Source organism: Trachurus japonicus, chromosome 6, assembly GCF_045865225.1.
Source record: "Trachurus japonicus isolate A0001 chromosome 6, Traja_1.0".
Classification (NCBI taxonomy): Eukaryota; Metazoa; Chordata; class Actinopteri; order Carangiformes; family Carangidae; genus Trachurus; species Trachurus japonicus.
In genome coordinates, this window is record NC_140912.1 from 18,866,753 (window position 1) to 18,893,167 (window position 26,415).

The following is a 26,415-nucleotide window of genomic DNA, read 5'->3' on the forward strand; positions in this document are numbered from 1 at the left end:
TCACATTCGAATAAAAAATACCGGTAATCAAACTCTCCTCACCCACAGAGAAAACTGCTTTTATATGTTTTTAAGAGCGTCACAAACATTTCTTAAGCAAATACAACATCGCCTCATTCCTGATGTGTGACCACCTCACACAGCCGGTCGACCAGATAGAAAGAAAGAGTGTGTGAGAGTGAGATGAATTTCGTTGTATTTATTTTGTTCCATTTCGTGCCAATTCAGCTCATTTGAATTGAACTGAATTGAGAAAGAGAAGAGGAAAGAGAGCCAGCGACAGAGAGCCGGCCAGTGTGCTGGCGCATCACAATTGGCAGTGGATTGTGCACAGAGTAATGGACAAAGGCCTCAGAGCGCATTACATTCCACCTAGCACAGAGCAGGAATGTGTTTGTGTGTATCCCAGATTGTGGTGGTAAGAAACAGCGCTCTGAAAAACTAAAAAATTGCAACAGGAACATTTGATTTTGAGTTCTATTACAATACAATCACCTGACACAAGGTGGGTGCCGGCAAATATTTTAATGACCTGTCGCCTGTGCAACACAGGAGCCAGTGGAGAGTTCTTTTCCTGTACTACTTTCTAAAGAGGCTAAAGCTTGCAAAGCAGATGAGGCAGAGGGTTTGTACAAATCCTACAAGTTGTTTATTCCAGATTACACTACAGCCGTGCTTGGAGTAAATTACCTGTAAACAGGGAGAGAGAGAGAGAGAGAGAGAGAGAGAGAGAGACCCTGATGGAGAGATGTAGAGAGAGAGGGATAGAAAGACAAAGAGACGAAGTCGGCTTGTAAAGAGAGAGAAAGGCTCTGGCATTAGACGTCTACTCCACAGAGTGGGGCGACTCAGTCTGTCAACGCCCACACAGCATGCCCATCCTCATAAAAACATAAAAACAATGATTGTGACTCGGCTCACCAAGAACACAACATGACATTTAGCTCTAAACCCTGGTCTGCAACACCCACACAGACACAAAGGCATTATTGAAAAAAAACAGTATTGAACACATTACAGAGAAACAGATTTAACGCTCTGTGTCAACTTGTAAAATGCCGATGCACGCTAGGAAGTCTTGATGACATTTACACCTAAACCCCCAGTGTTGAACACAAACGCGTGCGCGCACACACACGCGCACCAGCATGGCTTCTTCCCCTCACACCCACTCAGGGAAAATCTAACTGAGGCATAATGAGTGAATGCGCAAATACGTACAGACGAGCCCCGACAATAAGGCATCTCTGAACACTGCAGCGAACAAATAATCAGTTATGTGATGATCCTGTAATCACATTAGTGATAAAAATCCCATTACCTCCTGATTATACATCAGCCTCCTTGTTCTCTTCAAGTGCCCTGTACAACAACCATTAAGGATGATGGAAAAAATGACTAAGCTGTTTCCCTTCTAAGCCCCCCAGCCCTACGAAGCCTTGCCCTGCTCACACGCCTCACATAACCCGTCACTCTTCAGTTGGAGCATCGGAGACACTGCACACAGCCTGGAGAATAGATCATCCCTCTCCACAGCACCCACTCAGGGACGGCAGACTAAAATAAAACTTATTTGGGTGCCTCTGTGAAACAATGACTGAAGATTTACTCCCACAAAATCTTATTGCACAGACTCGATGATACTGAATTTCATCCTTTCAGTCATCCAAGACTCATGCTTTTCTTTCTGTAATAACCATACTCCATTAGCTACCTCCCTTTAGCATGTATTTGCTTTTCTTACTGTCCCACTGGGATAGTGTCAATTATCTCTCTCCCCTATCTCAGGCTCCTTTATTATACATCCTCACCTTCTCTCCTTCTCTGAATTTGTGGCCATAAATGCCCATGTTTGCCTCTCAGCAAAAACAAGCTCTGAGCTCCTAAAAAAAAATCATAAAGGAGACTTATTGACAGTAGGGATGCACATTTTCATTTTTTTAACCAATAAGGTTAAAACGCTTTTTTTTCTCTTTGCCGCACACACACATACACACGCGCTGCAACAGCTGAGCAGCTCCACATCCACTGTGCTCTGGCTCAGATCGTGCTCAGACGGCAGCTAGATCATCCAATATAGAACTGTTTTCACAGCTAAAAAGTGCCTTTTTTCTTTGTTTTGTTGCAGCACCGTTGTTACAGGTGATGCACATCTATGTCTGTAGGCTACATTTGTTGTCTGACCTTCCTTCACGGGGACTGCACTGCATAACTGGCACATAGTGTAAGTCCTCCTGTGTAACATAGTGTAAGTCCTCCTGTGTAACTTTTTGCTGCGAAATATGACTGAAGGCACGTGCAAGTCTGTACTTGCCCGATAGTATTAATCGGTCAAAGTACAGTACTTGTTATTAGTTAACGGTTAAACATGTGCGCCCCTATTTGACAGCTATACGTTGCGTGTCATGCAACCCAGAACAGAAACATTTGTTGGCCAGGGTTAAGGCGTGTGGGTTATCTTTAGGGCCCGTTGTGTGAAATGGGGCTATGCTGCTCTTTCATGCTCTGGGACCTGAGTGGCTTAATGTCAAATGCACTAAAATAACAAGCTGCCATATGGCATCAGAGATTCGGTAACAGACAGCCATCTCACAGCACACTGCCCTGTGCCTTTTGCCAGCTCTGTTCCTCTGACGCAATACCTAATTAACAGAAGGGAAACATAAAGCGATACATCTCCCTGTGGTTTAATAGGCAGCATAGATGCTGGAAATGCCTTTGTGGTTGGGTGAAGTGAGAGAAGGAGAGATAAACAGGAAAAATAAAGCAATAAAGCTTTTTCTCTTTTGTAAGGTGATCACATGGGGAACAAGGGCAATATGAGAAAAAGAAGAATTGCCTCTTTTGTGGAGAAATACACTTTTTTTTTGTTCTATAGCACTGTGAGCCTATAGTGATTGTCTACAATATGTACGTGTTCTGTGAGCAGAATATTGAATATTTCATTTCGCCCAATTCACTAAGTCTAGTGATTGATTCTCTATCTAGAATTCACAGAAGCAATTAAGAGTAAAATTCTGTTATGGGTCCATTATACCTAATGTAAGATTTCTTTCAGTCCACAGTACAATAGTTTTAGACTCTTGAAACAATTACAGCCGTCCAGATCAATATTAAATGAACCCAGATTCAAACAAAATGTAGAGCCCAGTGAAATGTAAGCTCAGCGTTAAGTCACATGACAGAACGGGCTGGGTGATGAAGAACGTCATCTAATAATGACGACGACGTGCATCTAATCTAGACCAGATTGTAGTATAAACCCATGTGACAACAGCTCACTGTGATAATAAGGGGACGAGCAACATCTGGCTCGCCACTCCAGACAAAGCTTTATCTTTGACAAAATAAAGAAAGCAAAGATAAGCCTGAATTAATTTTGCAAACCTCTCCCTTGGAAAATCCTCTTTATTTAAGGTGGGGAGAAGTGGGGCGGGAATATGCAGAACCTCCTCCGCATATTCCTAAGTAATCCAGAAGGCTGTTCACTGGCGTGTGCAGCACTCAGGCAGCTCCACAAAAGACAAATGCAAATGAAGTTTAAGTCTCAAGTGCAGCAACAGGGGAAGAAGGGACCAAATAGCTACTCACTGTCAACAGCTGAGCACAAATATGGGGAAGCTTATTCTTGGAAGTATTTTGATATTCAAGGGACTCTTAACATAACTCTGAAAAAATAGTAAGTTACTACTGCCTCCCCTCCCCCGACTCCCCTTTTTTCAACTCTCATAACAACTGTTTTTCTTGACCCTGTCAGCAAAATGTGCAACGCAACAGCTCAATTAATTAACATGATTTGGTGATCCCAAAAACAAAAGCAGAAGTGTTTGCAATAAAAATTTAACTACCTACCATAATTAAATATAACAACCTTTCTTTGGACCCTGAAATAGCCCTATTATTCCTGTCTATTTCTAACACAACTCGGCAAACACAACAACCGTCTGCCAGTGTTGTGATGCACGCCCCACTTAAGCTTCAAGAAAATGGAGGAGGTCACACTTTTCCAATGTGTTGAAGGAAAACAATGGCCTGGAGGTTTCATGTCAAGCTCTCTGATGCTTGCCTTTGATGCACAACACTGATGTTCACCTACGAGACGTAGCTGTATACGGATCCAGTCTCGCAAGAAGCGGTATGTGGTTAATGAATATGGAAGAGGCTTCTGCAGACACACACGTACAGTATACTTTGAAAATGAACTTACATTGCCGAGATTGATAAAACCATGTTCTGTGGCGATGCGGTCAGCCTCCTCTGCCCCCCCATTGATCTGGACGGCCCAGGTGTTGGTGTAGACCTCTGCAGCATCAATCCACTTCAGTTCAGCTGTGAGGAGGACAAGGACTGTCCATAAGTGCAGCAGGGCCGCCTTGGCATCCATGAAAAGGAGGAGACTTCACAGGGCGAGTCTATCCGTTCGGCTGTTACTGCTTCCCAGGCAGAGCGGGGCTGCTCCACCTTACAGCAGCAAAGTAGAACAGTGGCCTAGAGATGAGAGGACAGAGCCAGCTATCAACACAAACATGGCCTTCTAAACTGGGTCACTCTTGGGTCTGAATTATACCGCTAATACCATTCGGAAAACAAACCCCAAACTGCGGCAAAAATAAACAACACACCCACAGACCATATCATGCATCACACTTAACTCACTGTCAAACTCCCAACAAAACAAAAATACACACATCTTCATAAATTGCAAAGTATAAATATTAGGTGAAAACAGACAAGGGCTCTGCCGAAAACAGAATTGTTTTGCAATGCTCTGTTGTCTTTTTCAGCCCCGGAAATGGTAATGCATGATAATAATATACAGTAGGCATACAGGGCTGCAATAGCTACAGGATGGGTTTCAAAAAAACCAGTAGACATTCAGGTGTTGCAACGAAAAGACGAGGTGGTTACGGAGAGGGCATTTAAAATCACACTCGGAAACTGCTCTGAATTTTTAGAACACTTTTGCAAATTGTAAATCCCCCCCTTCTTAGGTATGAAAAAGTACTGTTGAACATATTTTAATTGGATGGTAAAATAACAAGCGCGATAAAAAGGAACATTATTTAAAAGGATGTTCAAACAAAAAAGATTTTCAGACTAGGACTTTCTGCAGGCCATTCATTTGTACCTCTTTGAGCTGTGGGGAAGGAGCCTGTAAGTCACTCGTAAAAAGGAAAGCTTTGTGGTTAAGTTAACCGTCTGAGTGAAAAGAAAGATGATAAGGTGTGGATGGAATTTTGCGAAGTATATCAGTTCATCCTCGGAAAGATGAAGAAGAGGGAGGTGATGCTGGTTTAAACGCCTGTCCGTTCTTACTGCTGATCCCACCAACGTGGCCTCATGGTCCCATTCAGAGAGTCAATCCCTGGTACGCCACTAACTGATGCAGAAAGAAATTGGAGCTTCTGCAGTTGCTCAGCCTAAGCCACTGTGAATTGAACATATTAAATCTGTTGTGCTCACTAGTGACTTTTCCCAGGTTTTTCTAGGAAGTTTAAAAATTCTCTAAGAAATCCAATATAAACCCTCTTAGCAGGTAGTGAAAGAGCAGTAGGCTGGAAGAAAACTGCTGAACACATGGACTGGTTTTTATTCCCACTCCAATATTCTAGTCTGTATTTTTTTTTCTTTTGTTAGTTCATCAGTCTCGCTGTCTGTCCAACACTTTAGTTCAGAGAATACATTTTGACAGCTACTGTCCACAGATGGTGACAAAAAAGTGCCTCTGTAAGGTGTTGGGCCTCTACGAGCTGCTACAATCAATGTGCCTTGGCAAAGACTCCAACTCTGATGGATGGAAGTGTAAAAACATCTATACTCTCCCATAGGTGTCCAGTTCAATATAGATTTGGTGATTCTCCAGCATATTTCATCTACTACTACAACCGAGCCAAAATGTGTACCCTATCAAAAAATAATTGCCGGATCAAGTCGAGCCTTCCTCTCGGGTCAAACTGTCAACTTCAGTATCAAAGCCTGGATATTAATGGCCCCCACAGCATGACGCATGATGTTATGGCGACCACCTGCCCTTTCCACCTCCACCATTAGCAGGTCAAAGTTCAGGCCTGACTATATCTGTTCCACTGGGAAAACTGCAATGAAACTGAGCAGACTCACGCTGCCTAAAAGATGTTACATTTGTTTTGAGCACTCAGTGATATTGTCTCTTGCCCCGATCTTGCATCATACTGTCAATTGTGCTCACGTCTTATGATCTTGTAAGCAGATTGTTGTTATCTTTGCTCAGCAGTACACGGGCTCCAAAGGAGATTAACCCTTTAGATTCTGACAATCATGTGGTCTTTCCTTTATAGCCAATCCTCAAGACGAATGAATATTTTATCACCAATCCCTTAAGGCTCTGAGAACAGCAAAATCATCAGTGTGAAGTTCATTCTGTCAAACAGTCTCAAATTGTGAGGTGTAATGAAGATTGCAGGCTTTAGGGGCTGCTATGGGGATTTAGACCTTAAGAGTCTTGTTAACGGAAAAACAATGAGATTTGTGCAGGCTAAGGCAAAACTGCTGTGGAGCAGACTGCTCCACTGACAGTGGCTGAGTGTACAGACTGTTCACAGGCATTACAGGTGAAAGAGAAAAAAAGAATGCTCTTTTACAGCGCATTGCAATTAAGTGGTGATGATTTTGGCAGGTAGGTGGAAGTGTCTAAAAGCAGTCTGGGAGCAATGACGACCCTTAGTTATTGTTGAAAGCCATAAAAAAGGCACAGACAGTCTAGTCATACTAGGAAAGAGTGTGGGGATATGATGACATGTGGCCTTCAGTATATCTTGTGATCTTAGCTTACGAAATTACAAAAGGACTGGGAGCATCTTAGCCTTTGTATACTACTAAGAATTGTCACAGTTGCTTAAGGACTTTGGCCTATTCATTAAAAATCCTTTACAAAGCTCCAGTTTTACTCAGGGCATCAATTTTGATTTTCCACAGTGTGTTTGAGTCCTGTCAAATGATTGGCCCTTTCTTGGGGAAAATTAAATCTGCCAACTCTAACTGAATGACTGTCTGTTGGCAGTGGGCAACCCGAGGTGTAACAAGTTGACTAGTTAGCAGGGGAGCTTGTTTATACCTTTAGTTCTCACTAAAATCCTTTTTGTTTTTTCGGAGAGAAAAATCTGACAACTCATTACCAACTGGGAGGATGCCCCAGCCTTTCATTTGCCCAAACGATTCTGGTGAGTTAGGCGTATCAAGACTATTCAAAGAGGAGAAGCTCAGTGAATATATCTGTGCTTTCACAGATACATTTAGGAGTGGGTGTGATTCGAGCGCAGCAGGAGAGGTGGTGGAAACATGACCAAGGGCTGTCACTCTTCCTGTGGAGCAATTCTTCCGAGCTCATTAGATGCTATGCTGGAGTCAAAAAAAATAAAAAATAAAACGAAGGGAGCAGGGGGTCTGCCGTCACTGACATGGCTGAGAGAACAGATGGAGAGAGTGGTGGGGGTATCCCTCCCTATCCCCCCCCCACATGCAGCATTGCGGAAAAAAAATAAAGTACATAATGACACAACGCCCAAAACACCCTCTTTCAAAACACAACCTGGAGAAGAGTTAACAGACTGCTTACTCTTACATTATACATCAAAGGCCAGAAGCTGAGATGAAACTTCGACCTTCAAACCACAGGATAACTTAAGACTTTAGGATATAAACTACAATGAAAATAGAAAGTCAGTTGCATAACCGATTTGGAGATTAGCAACACGCTTGTGTGAGGGAGCCAGCGGAAATGCAGGGGTGGATAAGTGACCTGTCATATGCTAAAATAACAAGGCTTCTCAAAATGATTTATTCAGGACGTTCTGTTTCAAGATCTCCAATTGTAGTTCAGTATCAGTAGTTTTTTAAACTCAGCTGTGGAACACAACAGCAGCAGCAACAACAGGTTTCCACTATGATAACATTGGGTTAGAACAATCAGGGTGCCCTTGTGGACTGGACTTTACCCCGAACCGCTCCATTGAAGCTGCTCAGTGGCCGACACAACAGCACTGTGCTGTACAAACTAACCATAGAGCGATTCCTGTCCTTTGACGCCCCACTACTCTGAGCAGAGGGGAAGATGGATCAGCAATGCATCATCTCTGCGCCTTCATTATTGCTCCGATATCATCATTAGGCCTTTAGGCAACAATCTCTTCACTGCTAGATATTCTACAGACTTGCAGCTTTTCCAACGTGTCATGAGCCGAACTGAAAGGATTATTATGCAAGCAAGGTCTAGAAAGATCTGGGGGGAATTTTCACACACAAATATTAATGTGGTGGTATTAATACTGCATCAGTATTCTGCCGATATCAATTATATTATGTTATATGTGTTTTGCTGAACGTAAAGGCTGCACAACAGTTACAATATGATACTGTGGTCTACAACACCGATTGAAAGTTACAGGCACACAAGCAGGAGGCATAATATTGGGATTGGATACTGGCTCATTACAGGTGAACATGAATGGCAGTGCTGAATGGTGCTAAAATTGCCTGGCAATAAGAAGAGACTGTTGTTCGCTCATGACGGAAAAAAAATTTTTTGGACACATGTGCAGACACACACGTAATCCTTATGCTCTATCTAGAGCTGGACTTCAATTTCTTCAACTCTACATACTGCCTAACGCTGCAACACATTATGTCAAAATGTCAAATGTTGAAAAAAGAAAAAAGTGAGAAATGTCATGTTAAAAAAAAAATGTTATGTCAAATTGTTAAATTTTGAAAATACTGGAAGAATGTTATGTCAAAAATGTAACATGCAGAAAAAATGAATATGTGAGTATTGGGGGCGGGACTAGATAAGCTTTTGCTTCTCCCGCTTTCCCTTTCGGTCATGTGTATTGTATTAATTGGATTGAGATGATGTGTGATGATGATGACTAATTGACATGCCCGAAATGAACCAAATAAATAAATAAATAAATAAAAATTGCTTACCAACTGCAGCACATTTTTCTGAATTAGTATTATGCAGACTTACTTTAATTTACAGTTGTTCATAGCAGTTTTGACAGTAACTCTTCGTTATCAGCATGTGTAATACTGTATTTCCTGGTCTTGCGACCTCCGATTACAAAGCTCATTGTTCAGCTGTAAAAATATCTGGCCTAAGTAGATACCTATCACAACTCTTTAAATAAGCAGGTTTAAAGGCTCCCTGCCAAAGAGTTCAAGATATCATTATTTCTTTTACCAGTTTCAAATATCCATATCAGTGTTGGCTTCAAAAGTCCCATATCAGTCAGCTGTAGATCAGTGAAATAATTAATAAATGACTCTATCTCCCTGGCCCACATTTCCACTGCTGATATTGATGTCACCACATTATTAATGTGGAAGACACTGAATCAAACACTTTGATATTGATTTTATATATTTTATATAATTGCCTTGTTCTACATTTACCTATTGTAAAACACAGAAACATAAGACAAGACTCTGAGCAAGAGAAATGGGCTTTATGCCAGAAAAGTTGCCAGATTGATCTTCCTACCCATCGGGAAAATGTGTATGATCTGGAAAACACTTATAGATATGCCGCTGCTCCAGAGCAATTGCTTCATAAACAGCAGCTGAATCCTGTGGTTACATGACCACATCCGATAGTGCAAATGATATTGTATCTGACAAACAGCATGTGCATTCGGTTAGTTTCCTATTGCACTTGATGGAAAGAAAGATTTGATACATGTAAGGATAATTTGATGGAATAACAGACCTGCTCCTCATGGGGACGAACAGGCGATTTCCACTAGTAATGACAAACATGAGAGGCTGTGACGGACCATATGCAGAAGTCCAGTTCTATTTTAGGCTGCCCACCAGCCAAATCAACACCCACCAGGTGCTCTGCGTTGCCCTCTCATAGAAAACCATGGCACAGGAGAGGGGCTGCAGCATTTGTGAAGTACCACTGACAGCCAAACGTCCTCTACTGAGAGGGAAAATTGCTGCGAGTTAGAGTGTGACTGGAGAACCAGAAGCATTGCACAAGCTCGTTGTGTTACTCAGTCAGGACGGTGGTTCACGGCTGCTAGTCAGCGGCACAGCGATCATCTGAGACACGCTGTGAAGTTACAGAGAATGCTATGATGACCGAGTACCAATACAGCCTGATCCATCTTAGCTCCCACTACGCAGTTGGAAAAGCTTGATAAAATGTTGTCAAGGGCAGCAGCAATGTGTCCAGAAGAAAGAATCAATTCTGTAAGTAATGTCCCACAGAGAGATCCAACCCAATTTTTAACAGCCATCTGAATCCTGGCATTGTTCCCTACGTCGAACTTCCCCCTCAACCACAACAGTCTCTGCCCTAGTTTATAGATGAGTTATACTGTTGACAAGTTTGTCTTCCCACTTCTTTCTCCTCCACTGCATTCTTGTTTTATGCTTCTTATAAAATGTGTGCTCCTAAGACCTAACAGCTGAAGAATTACCAGCGCTATTAAACCCCAGAGCTGTTGACGAATCAACAGAAGTGGAAGAGCGTTGTTTGGACTGGCCCAGACAATGTGTATGTGAACCACTCTTTCCAACCCTTTAAATAGCCGTTATCTCCTAACTGGCCTGGGGAAGACTCGGGCCAAACAAAGAGAGGCACAAAAGATTAGTTTTATAGGGTAATCTTTGATGGGGTGAAGTAGTGAAATCCAATTGTGCAAGAAGCCATTGGAGCCATACCGTTTGCTTCAGTTGCTGGTGACCTTGACTTCATCCCTTGTTTAACTCTCCTTGGGAAGTACCCCCATATCTAATAACAACAGCAACCAAGCCTCAGACAGGATGATTTCCATGACTTGGAGCTGAGTTTTCTGTGCAGAGCACTGTTTGCTTTTGCTTAAAATAGACATGCACATATCTGATGCCAGTGCGAAAGGGAACAGAGTGTATGGTCTTCTTCAGCTCTGTCTGAACTAACTGAAATCTATTAGAGCTATTCCCCACCTTACACAGATAAAAGTACTTGATGAGGAGTTTAGCCTATTAAGGCTTCGGGGTGAATAAGTAAGAGAGAGAAACTGAAAATGTTAAAGAGTGTATGCGCAAGGGAGACAGAGAGGAGGGAGCAAAGCAAGACATAAATCTGAATTACCAAGCTCTAAGAAAACATGCTGCAGAAAACAACACAGTGGATCCAACAGTTACAACAAACGTGCCGGTATCTTACCAACAAGAAAGTTCAGAGAGAAAGCGCTGTGGATCAAAGCCGGGCAATTATCGGGGGGTAGGTCATGTCTTCTCAAAAAAAGAAAGAAAAAAAGCTCCACCTTTTCTGAATTAAGAAACCCTGTCATCCAGACTGGGGAATGATTCACCTGACAGGGAGGACTGGACTGGACACAGCAGCGCTGACAGTAGACTTAGTGCTAAAATAGCCTTTATGCTTTCCGCCGATACTCCCATTGTTCCCACCCACTCTGACACAGACCCCCCTCCCTGCTTTGGGATACGTCTAACTCGTGGCTTTCACAACAACTAAAACAATGAACCCAGGTGTCAAGTCCGTACCTTCAACCAAGTCAGATACCAGCAGGGACCGAGACGTGATGCCTCCTCATCCTCCTTCTTTTCCTCCTCCTCTTCTTCTTCTTCTTCCTCTCCCACCGGGCGGCGGCTTGACTTTCAACTTTACATCTAACCTGACGGCGAAAAAGATGAATAATAACAACGGTCTCCGCACACACCCATACTCCTCCTCCTCCTCCTCCTTCAAAAAAAAGTGCTGAATTCAACTATCCCGTCTTGCTTCCCACACAACTTGCCTCCACCAGCACCATGGTTACAGTATATTTCCCCAGTTAACTTCAACCGTCGCACCCAGTTATGGTATATCTTGACCGGTTTCTTCAGTGTGTTCTTCAGCTATTTCGCGGTGCCTGTTGGCTGCCCAGAGTGTTGCTTGCATTAATACACACACTCACACACGCAAATTTAAATACACCGATAGAAAAAAAAGGGGGAGAATACGGGAGAGCGTGCCAACACAATGTAACGGTTCTCTATTGGATGGAGATGACAACAAACTGCCACAAACCCTTTTCTCCAGGAAATACGTCACGTTCGGAGCCGACTGGACTAACGAGTGCGTTTGATTTGTATCACCGCAGTCGTCGAAGGGGTCTTGGTGGGGCGGGTCACTGCGTTCAAGAAAGCCCGAAGCAACTCCCTAAGGTCATGTTTATTTCAAAATTGTATACGACGATAACATTTGACTGTCTTGGGCAGGAGAAATCGATAAATCCGTGGAATAGTTCACAGGTAAAAGTACATTATTAATAAAACACGGTGGTATTTGATGCCTCAACTCAATTAACACTTTCCTAATGATTATAAAACATGTTTTTGTAAGAATGATACATGTTTGTACTGTCATAAACTGCTGCCGTGGTTGTTTTATCGTTACGGATGAATTCCGGGACACGCCTGTACAGAAAACACACACTCACCCTCCCTTTGTGTTCTAGCTTCAGTTGGCGGGTTTGTGTCGCTGTGTGTGACCGCCATCTTGAGGAAATCGGTCGAAGTACACACTTGGCTGAAACAGCCAAGTGTATCCGTCTGCGGCCTGCAAGAGGGAGGCGTGTCGAGTAGTAGGCACTGTAGGAGGCGTGTCGCGTAATGACGTCACTACGCGACACGCCCCCCGCCACTACAGGGAACGCCCTACACACGGTTCTTAAAGGGATATGAGCCCACTACAGTTGCATGTTGCATGCAAAAGTTAACGACTTTGCCTACGCGTTCTTTGCCCTATAATGAATGTATTCAAAAGCTTACAAATGTTATTATTACATTTTTAATTGGGTAAAAACAATTAAGGCAGGATTTCATTTATATTAAAATTTAGATGTAAAATTTTCTGACTTTGTCACAAGAGAAAACACAAGATAATTAACAGACAGGAATTCATGAGCTAAATGTCAGTGCTTATGTGGGAGTAAGAGCTAATGTGTTGATATATATATATATGTATATATATATATATAAAAAAGTAGTGGCCTAGCTTATATTTATTTATATAAATAAATAAAAGTAGTAAATAATAATGTCAGTGCTTATGTGGGAGTAAGAGCGTAATGTGTAGATAATAAATAAATATATATATAAATAAAAGTAGTGGCCTACATAACAAAATTAAAATAATGTGATGACAATAACTTTTATTATTCCTTAATGGGGAATTCATTTGTGAATCTCTCCATTCTGTAGGTTACTGAGCAGTGTTGCTCCCTTGCTTTCTCTCTTGATATCAGCAGCATTCTCCTGGAGCTTGAGTTGCTGGCCCTCTCGCCCTCTCTCCTACCTGCAACACCTCTTGGGCTTTGTTTGGTATTCTGATTTCCTTTATTTCACCCTACAACACACACACTACTGTACTCATGCACTCACAGCACTGATCATAGACCATACCTTTGTTTGTCATGGTCGTTTTGTGACAAGTAGCAATTCATCTCAACTATATTTGGTCTGTCAAACGTATTTGTAGTGAAGAAGAGATCTATTTAAAAAAAACCAAACCAAAACATTTCAAGGCTCATTTATTTTTATTTTTATAGCCTGCTCAGAAATGCCTCAGAGGAGAGGGCTTCTTCCAGTTTCTCCTTGTAAATTTGGAGCTTCTTTGCTCCCTCCTTGGACATGTGCCCCACCAGGGCTTCGGCCATCACATTTAACTCACTGTCAAAAAAGAACAATAAAGGTTTTCAGCCTTACTTCCTTAGTCCATCGCTAAACACAGTTATACATTAATCGATGAATTAATTAAATTACACTGACACTTACAGTCTGCATATGTTCGGCCATTCAGACTAGTCAAGTTTTACGGCGGAACTGGTTTACTTCCTGTTTTGTTATCCGTTTTGGCGGTCTCATTTTACATCTCGCGTGGTTCAACGTGACTTTCCCGTGTGGAGGGGGCGTGTCGCGTAGTGACGTCACTACGCGACACGCCTCTACGCGAAACGCCTCCCTCTTGCAGGACGCAGACAGACCCTTCTCGAAACAGCAGACCGCACGGTAGAGGGGGCCATAACACAGAGCTCCCAGTCTGTGGCTCGCATGGTTGTGTCTACCCCGCTACAGCCTGGTACAAGTGAAATCCAGCCTGCTTTCAGCAGCTCCCCCGTTAACACGGACCAAAGTTATCCCGGAATAAGGACAGCACGCATGTGCCGTCAACCCGGATGTAGATATTTTTGTACGCGTCTATTCCCCATTTCGCCAAGTTCTGACAAATTTGCTGCTGAGAATGAATTTTACATTTTAGCACGGAGTGGACAAACCTTACCCGTTCCAAACCAGTCCAAACCGGGTTAACCAGCCGTGACATGTGTCGACCTACGATGCGTGGATGTCACAAGTGAGTGACAGCTCCATAACAATCTCTTTCCCGAAGAGCTGCACTTTTGATTTACGGTGAGCCAACACAAGTGGATAAAATAGCGTGTATGTATTTAGTGTTACCGTTGATTATGGAAATGATGTAGGCTCTACATTTAAAGCCTGTGTTCTTGGAGTTGGGCTGACAGAGCTGCTGTTTACTTATTGTCCCTCTTCATATGTTGCAGAATACGCCTCCTAACTTAAGAGAATGGACTTTCGCGGAAGGAGGCATGAGCGAGGCAGCAACTGGACCGACCCGGAGATTGTGGAGCTGCTCCAGCTGTGGTCCGACGAGTCGGTCCAGATTGAACTGGAGAGCTCACTGCGCAACCAGCGTGTGTTTGACCGCATAGCCTACATCCTGCGTGAAAAGGGCATCTATCGCACAGGTGACCAGTGTAGGGAAAAGATCAAAAAAATGAAACTTGAATACCGACGCATCAAGGACAACCATAAAATGAGGTCTTGGAAGTTTTATGATGAGATGGACAGAGTGCTGGCAAACCGACCGGTCATCAACTACTCCTCCCAGGGCGGCGCTGTCATAGCACAACAAGTGTTTCAGAGCCAGGGTGGACCAGACGCATACCTGCAAGGGGTTCAAGGTGGGGCCTTTGGTCCCGCTTCCTCGGGTGGGTTTCTGTTTGGTCAGCCCCCCAAAACAGTTGACCCACTGGATATAAAATGTGAAGATGTTGAGGAAAGCGTGCTGAACTCGGGTGTTGCCCCCCCTGAGATGTACTATGGATCTGGAGATGATCAGGAAACTGATGGGCATTCTCTACTGGGGCCAGAGGACACACTGGGACGAGGAGAGAGCTCAACAAATCCAAGAATTTCAGGTTGTCAATCCAAATACTTTTATTATTATCATCATCAACATTGTTATGACCAGCTTTATACATTATGTAATAGGTTGTGCAAGGTTCAAAGGTCATTTATTGTCATTCTAAACATGCTTTCACATGAAGAGAATGAAATTTGTACTGTCTGAGCAGTACAATAACAGAATGGTAGCAAACAAAATAAACACAAGGAAAACAAGTGAATATAAAAGACAGCATGTAGTCAACAGCAGCAGTAGGAGACAAATGGTCCAGTTAATGAGGGAGCAAGTTGAAAAGTGACTTGTTTTTTCCCATTTTTCTAGTTCTTAGTGATCTGAACATGGCTGGTTCTGCAGCTCCTGCCCCCCGTCGGTGGCAGCTGTTGTCTGGTGGACCTGGAGCACTGGACACACCTGAGCCACCCAGTAAGGACGGTTCTCACCCTTCAACCTCTGCGAGACAGAGGAAGCGTCGCAGGGGTGGAAAATCATCATGGGGCAATGGGGGTGCTAGAAATGGCAGTCAGGGGAGCCTGGATAAAGCCCTGGCCAGCTTCCTGAGCTGGCAGCAGTCAACAGAGGAGCGCCTCCTCTCCCTGGAGGAGGCCCGGCTGGAGAGGGAGTTTCAGGCCGAGGAGCGCCGGGAGCAGCGCGAGGAGAGGAGGGCGGAACAGGAGCGCCAGCACGAGCTCCGCCTGTTCAGCATGCTCAGAGGGGCATTGGCTGCTGTCGGACAAGCTGCTCCGTCCACCGTGACAACGCCGACTGACCCGTGTGTCTCACCCCAAGCTCATCCGTCAGCGTCACTGATCGCCGCCGCAGCCGCCCCCTCCGTCTTGTCATCATTATCTCAGCCTCCTCCTGAAGCTCCCACGGCCCCGGTTGTTTCCTCTCAAGAAACAACAACGATGTCAACACCGCCCACATCTGACAAGGCCTGCAAAATGTCTGAGCATGTTCTGGCAGCGCTGAAAGGTGCAGAAACACCCGGCCGTAGTGTGTACCTGTCTAATCGTGGTAACAGCATCAGACAACATCAGGGCATTCTACAAGAAGGTTTTGCCCAATACGGAATGAACAAACACCACGACACAGACAACCCTGATGTAAGTCTGCGTTATGTTGTTAAATCCACGTACAGCTGCTCTGCTCTTGTTATCAGACTTCTAAGATCCTCTTCTTTTCTAATTTCCAGGGTATAATTAACATGGGAACCAGTGAAAACAAACTATGCTATGATCTTCTCCACAAACGGGTAAGATGAACAGTGGCTCAGATTCTTCTATACATTATATACCATACATTATTCAAAATTATTTTGTGCACACTCAGAAATGAATTTCATTTGTGTCCCTAATACAGCTGACCAAGCCTGACATGCTCCACATTGACCCATCCTTGTTGCAGTATTCAGACTGGAGGGGACACGCATTGTGAGGGAATAAAATGGATATTTATTCAGATATAAGGAGGCGTTTTAATAACATTTTACCATGACCTTTCAACCTTTCCATTGTCCTTCTCTTTCAGTCTCAGAGAGGCGGTTGCAAAGTTCCTGACGCACTACTGCTGTTCTCCAAACCCACTCAAAGCTGACAATGTGAGTGACAGTTATTGCTTTTAAAACTGGCATGTTGAACACATAATGTGAACAATACCTATGAGACATGTTGCATTATGTTAAAACCTAAAAGGATTTCTTAAAAGCGCATAGAAGTAGAAAATGGACCAACACATAGTTATTTATACATTATATGCAATTCTGAGGTTCTTGCACTTATGTTGACATTTAGTCAGACTATAATATTGAACTCCACAATTTGTCAGAGGACAGTATTGCATTGACATACTGTACAAAAGGCAGAAAATACTGTTAATGTGTAAGGTATTAAACACCTGAAAACTATTACTGCAGCAGCACCTCAGTCACCAGGAGTACGAATGATTTAAAAGTCTAAAATAAACCATTCTTCAAGGTGTCTTGTTGCATTTGTAACTCAGACACGTACAAGTACAGTACTCATGATGATAATTTGCCACTACGCAACAAAAAACTTTTACTTTCAATAAAGTGCTATCCTACTGTATCTAAACTTAATTTCCACCGCAGACAAACATCAAATAATATTTTATGTGCCTCTGCAATTAGTCAATTTGGATTTCTGAGAGGATGGTGCAGTGGTTAGCACTGATGTGCCACAGCAGGAAGGTGCTGAATGCTGGATTATAGCCATTCATTTTCAAAAAAGGAAGGTAGTGGATTCAGTTAATTTATTTAATTAACTTACTAATGATTATAAAGATGCCAAACGCCACAGTTGAACTAACATCATGTTTTGAGGGCAAGCAGCTTAATTTGCAGATGTAATGAATGGTTGCTTTAGTAGCTGTATGAATATGTCGAATATTTATCAGGCCTCCTTCTGCGCCTTAATGAGGTCTTTTGTGTTTGCTCAGGTTGTGGTGATGAATGGTTGTGGTTCCCTCTTTTCGTGTATTGCTGCAGTAATTTGTGACCCTAAAGGTAAGTTTGCAGAACGCGTTGACAAACACATACAAAACATCCATATCTGTTTTCTATGAAGACAAATGTGTGCACAATAGCAACGGGAAATGTGGCCAAGTTTCCGTTTTGCCTTTCTTGTATTAAAAAATGATGCAAAAGTTGTGGCATAATTATTTAAACAAAATACTTCTTTAAAATGATTTAGTCAGCTACATGAATTGCTTGTTCTTTAGTTTCACTACACTGCAAGCACAGCCTAAGCAATGTAGTATTTATTTTGCTCAATAAGTGCCCTATTTAATAATAAAAAATATAAGTCTGAAATACAGCTGATGTTTGTCTATTTTTTTTCTTACCAACATGGTCCAGAAAGAGGCTAAGCCCTGCATTAACGCTAATATGCCTAGTAGAATTAGGGTAGCTAATTGTACAAATTGCAGAATTTGTATCCAAATTAACAATTAAAATGACCACTGATAACCTAAATAGTAGGTTATAGGTTACTTATCATATGTAATAGAAAGGATTTGACATGAATGGAGTTGATGGTTTGTGTTTACATGTTTATGTACCTAGAACCATTCATAAGTATTACAATTAATTTAGAAGTTATGGCTTGTATTTAGCCATTTTCATGTGGTCTTCTTCTGTGGTTCATGTGTTTTTTTCATGTTGTAGATGCCATTCTTATTCCTACTCCTTTCTACGGTGTAATCACTGAGGATCTGCATTTGTATAGTGATGTGAAACTCTTCCATGTTCCTCTGGACTGTGAGGTAGGAAGACACAAGATGATTTACTTGCATTAACTGCATGTTTGAGTGCTTGTTGTATGCACAGGATATACTGTAATACACATTGTATTGGGCCTGCATTCAGCTGAAAGTTCATGTCTTCTCTGGCAGGAGCGTGTATTGTCAGCTATCGTAATTTGGATACTAATATATTTTTCCTTTTTCTTTTGTTATTTTTGTTTTCAACACCTCAAGGCTGATAGCAAAGACAGTCGACCCTTCAACCTCACTGTAGGGAAATTAGAAGAAGGACTGAAAATGGCTAAGCAAGAGGTAACTTGTCCATGCATGTTTTCTTAAGGCCTTGATGAATATTTAAAGAATTGCAGAACTTCGAAGTGCTAGAGCAAAGAGTCTTAATAAAGGTCTCAGATGCTCTATTATTTTCTTAGGGATGTGTTTTGCAGCATTGAAGAATGCAAGTTTCTATTTATTTAGACACCTGCTTCCTCTTGTAGGGGTTGATTATTCGAGCTGTTATACTGATGAACCCTCACAACCCCATGGCTGAGATCTACACCCCAGAGGAGATGATTGCCTTCTTGGAATTTGCCAAAACGTAAGTTTGCCCCACTGTTATCTCCCGCTGTGGCCTAACACCGTAATCCCCAGAGTCTACAATCCTGTGGCTCCTTTAGACACATTGCCAAGCCGCTACACACACTTCCCAGTGTGGACCCTTTCATTTTATGGCTGAGAGCTCCGTCCCATGTGTGCTGAATATCATGCATCCATGATGGAGTTTTATCACCCTCCTTAACCATCAGCATATTGTCAAGTGCAGCCAAGTGCCAAGGAGTCTCATGCATCATCTATTGTTTTCTAAATGATCTTGCCAGAATAACTCCCCCCATCAAACCTTGCAGGCACTGAGCCATTGTAACCATAAACCACCGTGCTTTTACGCTGACACAGGACATTGAAGGACCCATTTTACATTTATCTTGCATTTTCTTTATTGTAAACAATCATCAACAATATCACATCAGTTTTTTCTATTAACACTACCCTGTATATTATTATGTTCATATCTTTCTCTCCATGTTTTTCTTCTTTAGAAATGAGCTCCACGCCATTGTAGATGAAGTGTACATGCTGACGGTCTTTGATAAATCTGTCACCTTTCACAGTGTCCTCAGTGTAGACAGGTACTGTGTGAACCTCACCTCTGCATGATTACTCTATTAGACCCTTAATCTTCCCAATTGTGCCTGAAGACAGCCCCTTAACTGCTAATAATGTGCCCTTATTTCAGTTTGCCCGACCCACAGAGGACACATGTAATGTGGGGGATGAGCAAGGTACGTACCGTGCTGTGCTCGATGAGAGTGTGAGACTGTGAGACTTTTTATATCCCTGCCGTGAGTACAGTAAAATCTCTGCTTTTCTTCTGTGGGTGCATGCTCTCACAGCTCCTCTCCTCTCATTTTCTTCTTCTTGTCCCTTCTAGGACTTTGCAATGTCAGGAATCAGAATAGGCACCCTGTATACTGAGAACAGAGACCTGGTGGAGGCTCTGGCCCAGCTGGGTTCCTTCCACGGTCTCCCTGGAACCACTCAGCACCAGGTTGCACAACTGCTTCAGGACAGAGGTATGGATACAAGCTTCACGTCTGTTTTTGTAAACATACTGTATAAACACAACTGGAAAAAATATTCCTCTATTCAGCTTCCTTTTGGTAAAAACAATAAAAAAAATCACACATTTAAATTCATAAATGCAAATTATGTTAGATGCAGGCTTTTGAACAATTCAAACACTTATTTTCTACCAGCACTTTCCCTGCTTCAGAGAGATATCATCCCCCTTTTCGTGGCATCCTCTGATATGACAGGAGCACAGCTTGAGACTATGCTGCACATCGTACTGCACAAAGACTCGTAACATTTGATTTAGACTCAGCTATTGTCACTTTGTATTTTCATGTTGTAGAGTGGATCAGCAAGGAATTTTTGCCTGAGAACAGGGGCCGACTGAAAGCTGCTCACAGCTTCCTGAAAGGAGAGCTGCGGAGTATGGACATCCCCTTCCTGGACAGGCCTGCTGCACTTTATGTCTGGGCTGACCTCAGGAAGGTAACAACACCAGCGTTAGATAGAAATCTGAGGGCTGTTCAACTTGAAATGCAAATAACTCATTTAATTCTCTTTAACTTAATTGGCCAATTGGTAATTTATTGAGAACATTGTGTGTCTATTCCTGCAGGCTTAATGTGTCTGTCTCTCTGTGTTGGCAGTACCTCAGAGAGTTGTCGTTTGAGGAGGAGTTGTCCCTGTGGAGGACTTTCCTCAGACACAAGGTGGTGTTGAGCTGTGGTCAGGCCTTCTCCTGCTCCACGCCTGGCTGGTTCCGCATCGTCTTCGCAGACCAACTGCACCACCTCCAGCTTGGTGGGTTAACAGTATTACAATACACTTATACAGTGCACTGACCTCAGTGTTTTTGCCCATGCAATAGCTATCACTGTGTTTTAAATTATCAAGTAGCAGGTTGTTTTTCCTAGTTCACAAATGAATGAGAACATTGATTAGAGCATGTCAATTATTTAATTAACAATCAATGGCTTGTGTTTTTTCAGTTTTTCTCCTGCTTTGTGTCTGGAGCTAAGTATTGATTGGATAATAGACACTTAAGTTACTTGTTAATGTTTTGTGTTACTTCAGGCCTGAAGCGAATCAGGGAGGCCTTGAAAGAAATGGAAGAGAAAAGTGCCAGTGCTGATTCACTCTCCATAAAAGAAGCCAGTGAGGAGAGCAAAAAGGCAGTGAAAGAGGACAGTGCCACTCCAGACAATTCTGCCATTGTTAATGCAACATCATCACCCCAGAGCAAGTCATCAGACCAGCTGAAGGAGAAGGATAGCCCTGTTCCTGACACAGGCTCGCTGGCCACTGAGGAGTTTGTGTTGCTGGACTGCCAAGCCTCGAAGCCTGCAGAGGGTCTGGACTCTCTGATTGGTACTCTCAGGCACCAGATCCGCTCCTCTGATTGGCTGGAGAAAAACACTCCGGAGCTGTCTGCAGGAGAGGACCCAGAGATTCTTGATGTATTCAAGGCCCTGCTGCAAAGAGCCAGAAAGTAAGCTTAGGATAAACAGCCACGAATGTAGCTGCCAAATTTCGAGAGGCAGTGCTTATGCATCCTTCTCCCTCCCTGCATTTATTGTGAAAAGCCCGAAACAAACACTTGACTTGAGGTCAGATCTAATGCCTGTTTTTGAGGAGTGAAGAAGAAACATTTGCTGCAAGCCAGCATGGGGAGGAGACAAGAAGCAAAACTCGACACGGGCAAGGCGAGGATGGAGGACCCTTTGATGTGAATCTTGAGGCCTTAGTTTTAAGCTGCTAAGGGAAACAGCCTTGCCCTTTTTGTAGCCCAGAGTCAAAAGATTTATGTTTGTTTACTTAAAGTCAAAGTGAATGCCAAATGTAAATCAACCAAAAGCTGTCATGTTCTATTCTCATAGTTTTGGGATCTCTTGATCCTAATTGAACATTTTTATTATTTTTGATCATATGCACTTTATTTTATCCGAATGTATTGTTCTTCCTGTAAAGTTAATGAGGGTTGAATAAAAGAATGAAGTATTGCATCTTTGTGTTACTATAGTCTTTCATTATGACTAAATATGGCAGTCAGAAATAGTTAGATTATTCTTGTTTCTATTTAAAGATAAATATTATCTTACTCTGTACAAAACAAGTTTTAAAGACTTTTCTATTTGATTTTTTTTAACTTGCTTTTCTGTGGTTGCCATTCCATCATTAAAGGAAAGTAAGGGGGTTGGTAGATATGACGAAGGGGAGAAATGTCGGAGGTTGAAAGTGCCGTCAGCCGCAACACGTTGTAGCCCACTCTGAGAGTGGGATTTCCTTAAATGTTTTGTCACATATGTCACCCCCCACACACACTCTGCATTTGACAAACAAGTACATTGCGGTCTCAACGAACAAGGGATTTTTATGACTTTTAAACTTCCCTAAACACTTATTCTTTATTCCCTCTTGGTTACTGTCAACCATATACTTCTGCTTCCTGCAACACTGTATGATTGTTATTTTGTTTGCTTTCACTTTCTCCAGTGGGCTTAGATCATGGGGGAGAGTTCGAGAATTCTCGGGGAAATTTAAGCGCTGGCTGGGGGAGTTTCCATTACAACAGAGGCGGAGTAACGCTCAAGGGTTTGATCTGCATGTGAGAGCTTGTGGTCTTCAACAGTACGAGTAATAGTGTATCAGTGTTGGTTGAGTTGTGATTGTACAGTAGTAAACACCAGCAGCTCCTGTACTCCAAACTTTGCTCCTCTGTACATGGACTAACTTTACCATTTGTTCCTGGCAGCTTTTTTCCTCCTCAACAACAAAGGTAAGACTGTACTTTTATTATAATTTTCTTTTCTTTTTATCTTTCTACATCTGATTTACACTTACAAAACAACACTTAGGTTTTAGATAGATTTACCTGCTGTTACACAACTTCAGTCCATTTGAGTAACCCATCTTTCCCTCCCTTCTCCTTTGTTTCTCCTGCCTGTGTCACAGTGGTCTAGAAAAATGAAGTTTCTGGAGTTAGGGGACTCCATCAGTCGCTTTAGATTTGCTCAGTCCTGTGTGGGGCTGGCAGGTTGCCTGTGTGTGTGCTACGCAGTCTGGACACCCTTCTGGCTGAAGGAGAGGGGACTCTGGGGAGAGTGGAATAACACTACAAGTGACCAAACGAGTCATAAACACGGTGCCGTCTTCAATGGTGAGTGACAAGCCTCAATCACCTCTAACATTTTGCCGCTGTCAAATCAAATTTGTCATTCATCCAAAGCTGTCACTGTGGGTTTTAGGTTAGAGCTCTGACGGATTTAAAACATGGGCAGCATATATAATGAGGCATAGATATGTCCTTTGGCATTGCTGTGTTTTATGTTTGACTGTCAAGCTCTATAAGGGATCAATATGAGGAAGAGCATCTGAAAAACACTGGGTTGCAGAGGCGCCTCTCAGCATTAGTGGACAAGTTTCTTCTTGCCCCTGTATTAGTGAGGTGCATTCCTTGTAACTCCTGAAGGTCCCACATTTGGCTGCAGGCAGCTGTGCTGAAATCAGCTGAAACCTGGTCTTTGTCGTGTTGTTGTTTCTTGACACTGCTAACCTTAAGAAAATACTGTGTGTTCCATCACTTTGTATACAAACACACTTTGAGAAAGAATATAATTCAGCCTAAAGTCCTGTGCCCTCACAGTGTGTGCTCAAGTATTCAGTAATGTAACCCACTTCCTGTTAGGCTGAAGACAGCTCTTGTCTTTTCAAGTTCTTGCTTGAACTTTTAAAGCAGCATTTGGCAACAAATGCAATGACAGTGATTATGCATTAGCAAAAGTAAGAGATGGGGGCGTGGGGGGACAATACCAAACGTATTGAAAAAATAGTTAGCCTCTTAAAAATGGGAATCAGAATGTATAGACTCTGCTGGAAGAAACAAGGTATCACCGGTGAATGAACTGCCTGAAGTACAACACAGTCATTCATGAATTAAACATCCTGAGTTCACAAGAGCAAGAAACAGTAAAATACAACACTTAGAGCTAATTAATTCCACCGTTAACTGCCTGGTTGTGTGTTGTTTCAGCAACACATTAGCCTCAGTCATTTAGTAGTGTTAGCAGGAAAAGCTAAATGAACAATCACAAAATAGCTGTAAATGTCAATATTTTCTTGGTCAGAGAAAGGTGATAAAAGGGTGGGTGGTAACAATGTCAGTCAGTCTGTGACAGAGCTGTACAAGTACAGGTTGCTATTAGCAACAGAGAAATTAAAAACCCAGTATGCCGGTCATTACTTTTCATTGTCCACATCACTAAGCACATTTTCAGAATGAGTCTGAAATTAGCTACAGTCTTTGTATCAGTGCTGAAAAAGTACATGAACTCATGATTTTACTTGTGTGGTTTCAGTTGTAGGCAGGTAGCTGTTGTGTGGAGGCATCCACAGCAGTGACTCATCACTTCACCAGTCGATATTAGTCAAGGTAACCTTCTGTGTGTATGTTTTGCTGTTTTGTGTCTTCCAGCCCAGGAAGCAGAGAGGGTATTAGGGGTTCTTTCCTCCCTGATGGCTGTGAGCACTGCTGCTCTGTGTCTGGTATTTGCCCTCTGCTGGACATCTCAGACGGTGCGCTCCTACTCCAACACTCGCTCTCTCCTCATGGCCGGACAGGCGCTCTACCCCACCACCCTGCTGCTACTCACCATGGCCTCTACAGGTAACAATGCTTCACCACTCACAATATGTCAAACATTTGTTTCCTGAGCCACATCACATGGTTTTATGTTTTGCTTTATTAATAATTAGACTGCTGATGTCGTGGGAGTTTTTAAATAATATATATGCACTGAGTAAAGGATTAAAAATAGCCCCATTTCCAATTAACTTCCAAATAGCCTTTTGGTTTGTGTAGTTCATGTCAAACCCACACCTACAGAAATTCTTTTATGTACTACTCATTTGCATACCCTCCAAGGCAGCAGATTTTAAACAGACTTTTTACTTTCCATGGAATTGCAGTTCATTATCATATAAACTCTTTTCTGAAGCTGCAGGCATGTAATAATTGACCTTAATAACTTTTATCCCATGCAATAATACTTGATTTGATTTTTCCTCTTCTGTCAGGTTTTTTTTTCCTCCTCAGCTGGTCTTTTTTCACATACCAGCACCGGGAAGAAATACGTCAAGACTTCTCCAGCCTCGGCTCCTCCTATTGGATCGGAGCTTTAGGCTGGGTCCTGCTGCTGGTGGTGGAGATGATAGTCTTTGTCGCCGAACAAGCTGTTGTGCCAGACATCCTACCAGACTTAGAGAAAGCTGTGGAGTCCTGGCGGATTTCCTCTCAACTTAATTCCCCTAAACGATGTTTCAGCGACGGATATTTCTCTGGTACCAGCGAAAGCAACTTGACTCCAAAGAGGTACATGTCATCACCTTGAACGGGGATGGCAGAAATGGGGACCTGACAGAGAAAATGTTTGAATGTTCATGTAAAAGTGTTAAAGTTTCACATTCATGCACACAGACTCAGAGAAAGCTGCAGTTCATCTGTGCTTTTTATAACTGAATACTGATTAACTGTGTTTGCAGTTAAGTGTTGTCTAGAGGAATTAGGATTTGCTGAATCCTGAAGTCAGTGGGACTGAATGCTCCAGCCTCCTGCAGGGTTGACTGGGGTGGTAACTCTGCAGATCGTTTTCAATAAAGCTCTAGACTGGAATGAAATTAAAAACACACTAAGGACCAATAATACTGGCAGAGAAACCTGCCACCAAGTATAAGATGAGAACTATCCTACAGTATGACAAGGTGATGGGGAGGAGTTGGTGCTTGTTAAGATTTGAATCTCGTATGGTTGTCCAGGTTTGCCTCTGGGCTGGGAACACATCCAAGTTTTAACTTTAAACTTCTACCCTTACCTGAAACAATTCAGTGGGTGCTGCAGTGTACTTGATGAATGTTAAAATAGTACCATCTTGTGATGAGCATGTGACACTTTTGAGAGTAAAACTCAAGAATATTATGCAGGTCCTAAAGTCCTACAAAGTGAGGTTTTTTTTTTATTTTTATCTTGTCCTCAAAAGATAGTGATTTATTCCGACAAGAAATAACTTGTAGGGACAAGTTATTATCTTATCTATCTAAAAAAAAACCTTACAAGAGCAGCTCTGTCGAATTTCTTATTTTAAAATGTCATTTCAGGAACATCATTTCAATTGTGAAATACTAACAGCAGATATACACTGATCTTTTCTGTATGCTACTGATTAGGAGCAATAAGTAGCACACATATCTGTGGTTATAAGCTGTTTTAAATTACTCCCATTTCTATCAAAATGTACTCT

The 26,415-nt window shown here is 42.4% G+C and overlaps 3 protein-coding genes across 6 annotated transcripts in view; 2 read left to right on the top strand and 1 right to left on the bottom strand.

Moving 5' to 3' along the window:
- Positions 1-12,052, bottom strand: part of furinb (furin (paired basic amino acid cleaving enzyme) b) — a 77,234-nt gene extending 65,182 nt beyond the window's left edge. The window contains exons 1-2 of one of the 2 annotated variants that reach the window (XM_085779607.1): positions 11,533-12,052; positions 4,208-4,488 (exon numbers count right to left, since the gene is read on the bottom strand). In XM_085779607.1, coding sequence (XP_085635733.1) covers positions 4,208-4,384 — 177 coding nt within the window. In that variant the 5' untranslated portion in view covers positions 4,385-4,488; positions 11,533-12,052. Of the gene's footprint in view, positions 1-4,207; positions 4,489-11,191; positions 11,432-11,532 lie in introns of those variants that run through there. The other variant, XM_085779608.1, reaches the window with a different exon arrangement.
- Positions 12,053-14,032: 1,980 nt separating this feature from the next.
- Positions 14,033-22,122, top strand: accs (1-aminocyclopropane-1-carboxylate synthase homolog (Arabidopsis)(non-functional)). 2 transcript variants are annotated; one of them, XM_085779610.1, is made up of 16 exons: positions 14,033-14,439; positions 14,592-15,248; positions 15,557-16,338; positions 16,428-16,487; positions 16,595-16,665; positions 16,763-16,832; positions 17,690-17,756; positions 18,417-18,514; positions 18,728-18,805; positions 18,991-19,091; positions 19,591-19,680; positions 19,788-19,833; positions 19,983-20,124; positions 20,466-20,608; positions 20,770-20,923; positions 21,197-22,122. In XM_085779610.1, the coding sequence occupies exons 2-16, from the start codon at positions 14,615-14,617 to the stop codon at positions 21,613-21,615; spliced, it is 2,955 nt and encodes a 984-aa protein (XP_085635736.1). In that variant the 5' UTR covers positions 14,033-14,439; positions 14,592-14,614; the 3' UTR covers positions 21,616-22,122. The 2 variants fall into 2 exon arrangements, with proteins under 2 accessions (XP_085635736.1, XP_085635737.1); XM_085779611.1 differs by having other exon boundaries at positions 14,206-14,383.
- Positions 22,123-22,718: 596 nt separating this feature from the next.
- Positions 22,719-26,157, top strand: LOC146986044 (uncharacterized). Of its 2 annotated transcripts, XM_085779613.1 has the most exons (4): positions 22,719-22,898; positions 23,075-23,279; positions 24,594-24,785; positions 25,196-26,157. In XM_085779613.1, the coding sequence occupies exons 2-4, from the start codon at positions 23,087-23,089 to the stop codon at positions 25,507-25,509; spliced, it is 699 nt and encodes a 232-aa protein (XP_085635739.1). In that variant the 5' UTR covers positions 22,719-22,898; positions 23,075-23,086; the 3' UTR covers positions 25,510-26,157. The 2 variants fall into 2 exon arrangements, with proteins under 2 accessions (XP_085635739.1, XP_085635738.1); XM_085779612.1 differs by lacking the exon at positions 22,719-22,898 and having other exon boundaries at positions 23,038-23,279.
- The last annotated feature ends 258 nt before the right edge of the window (positions 26,158-26,415 follow it).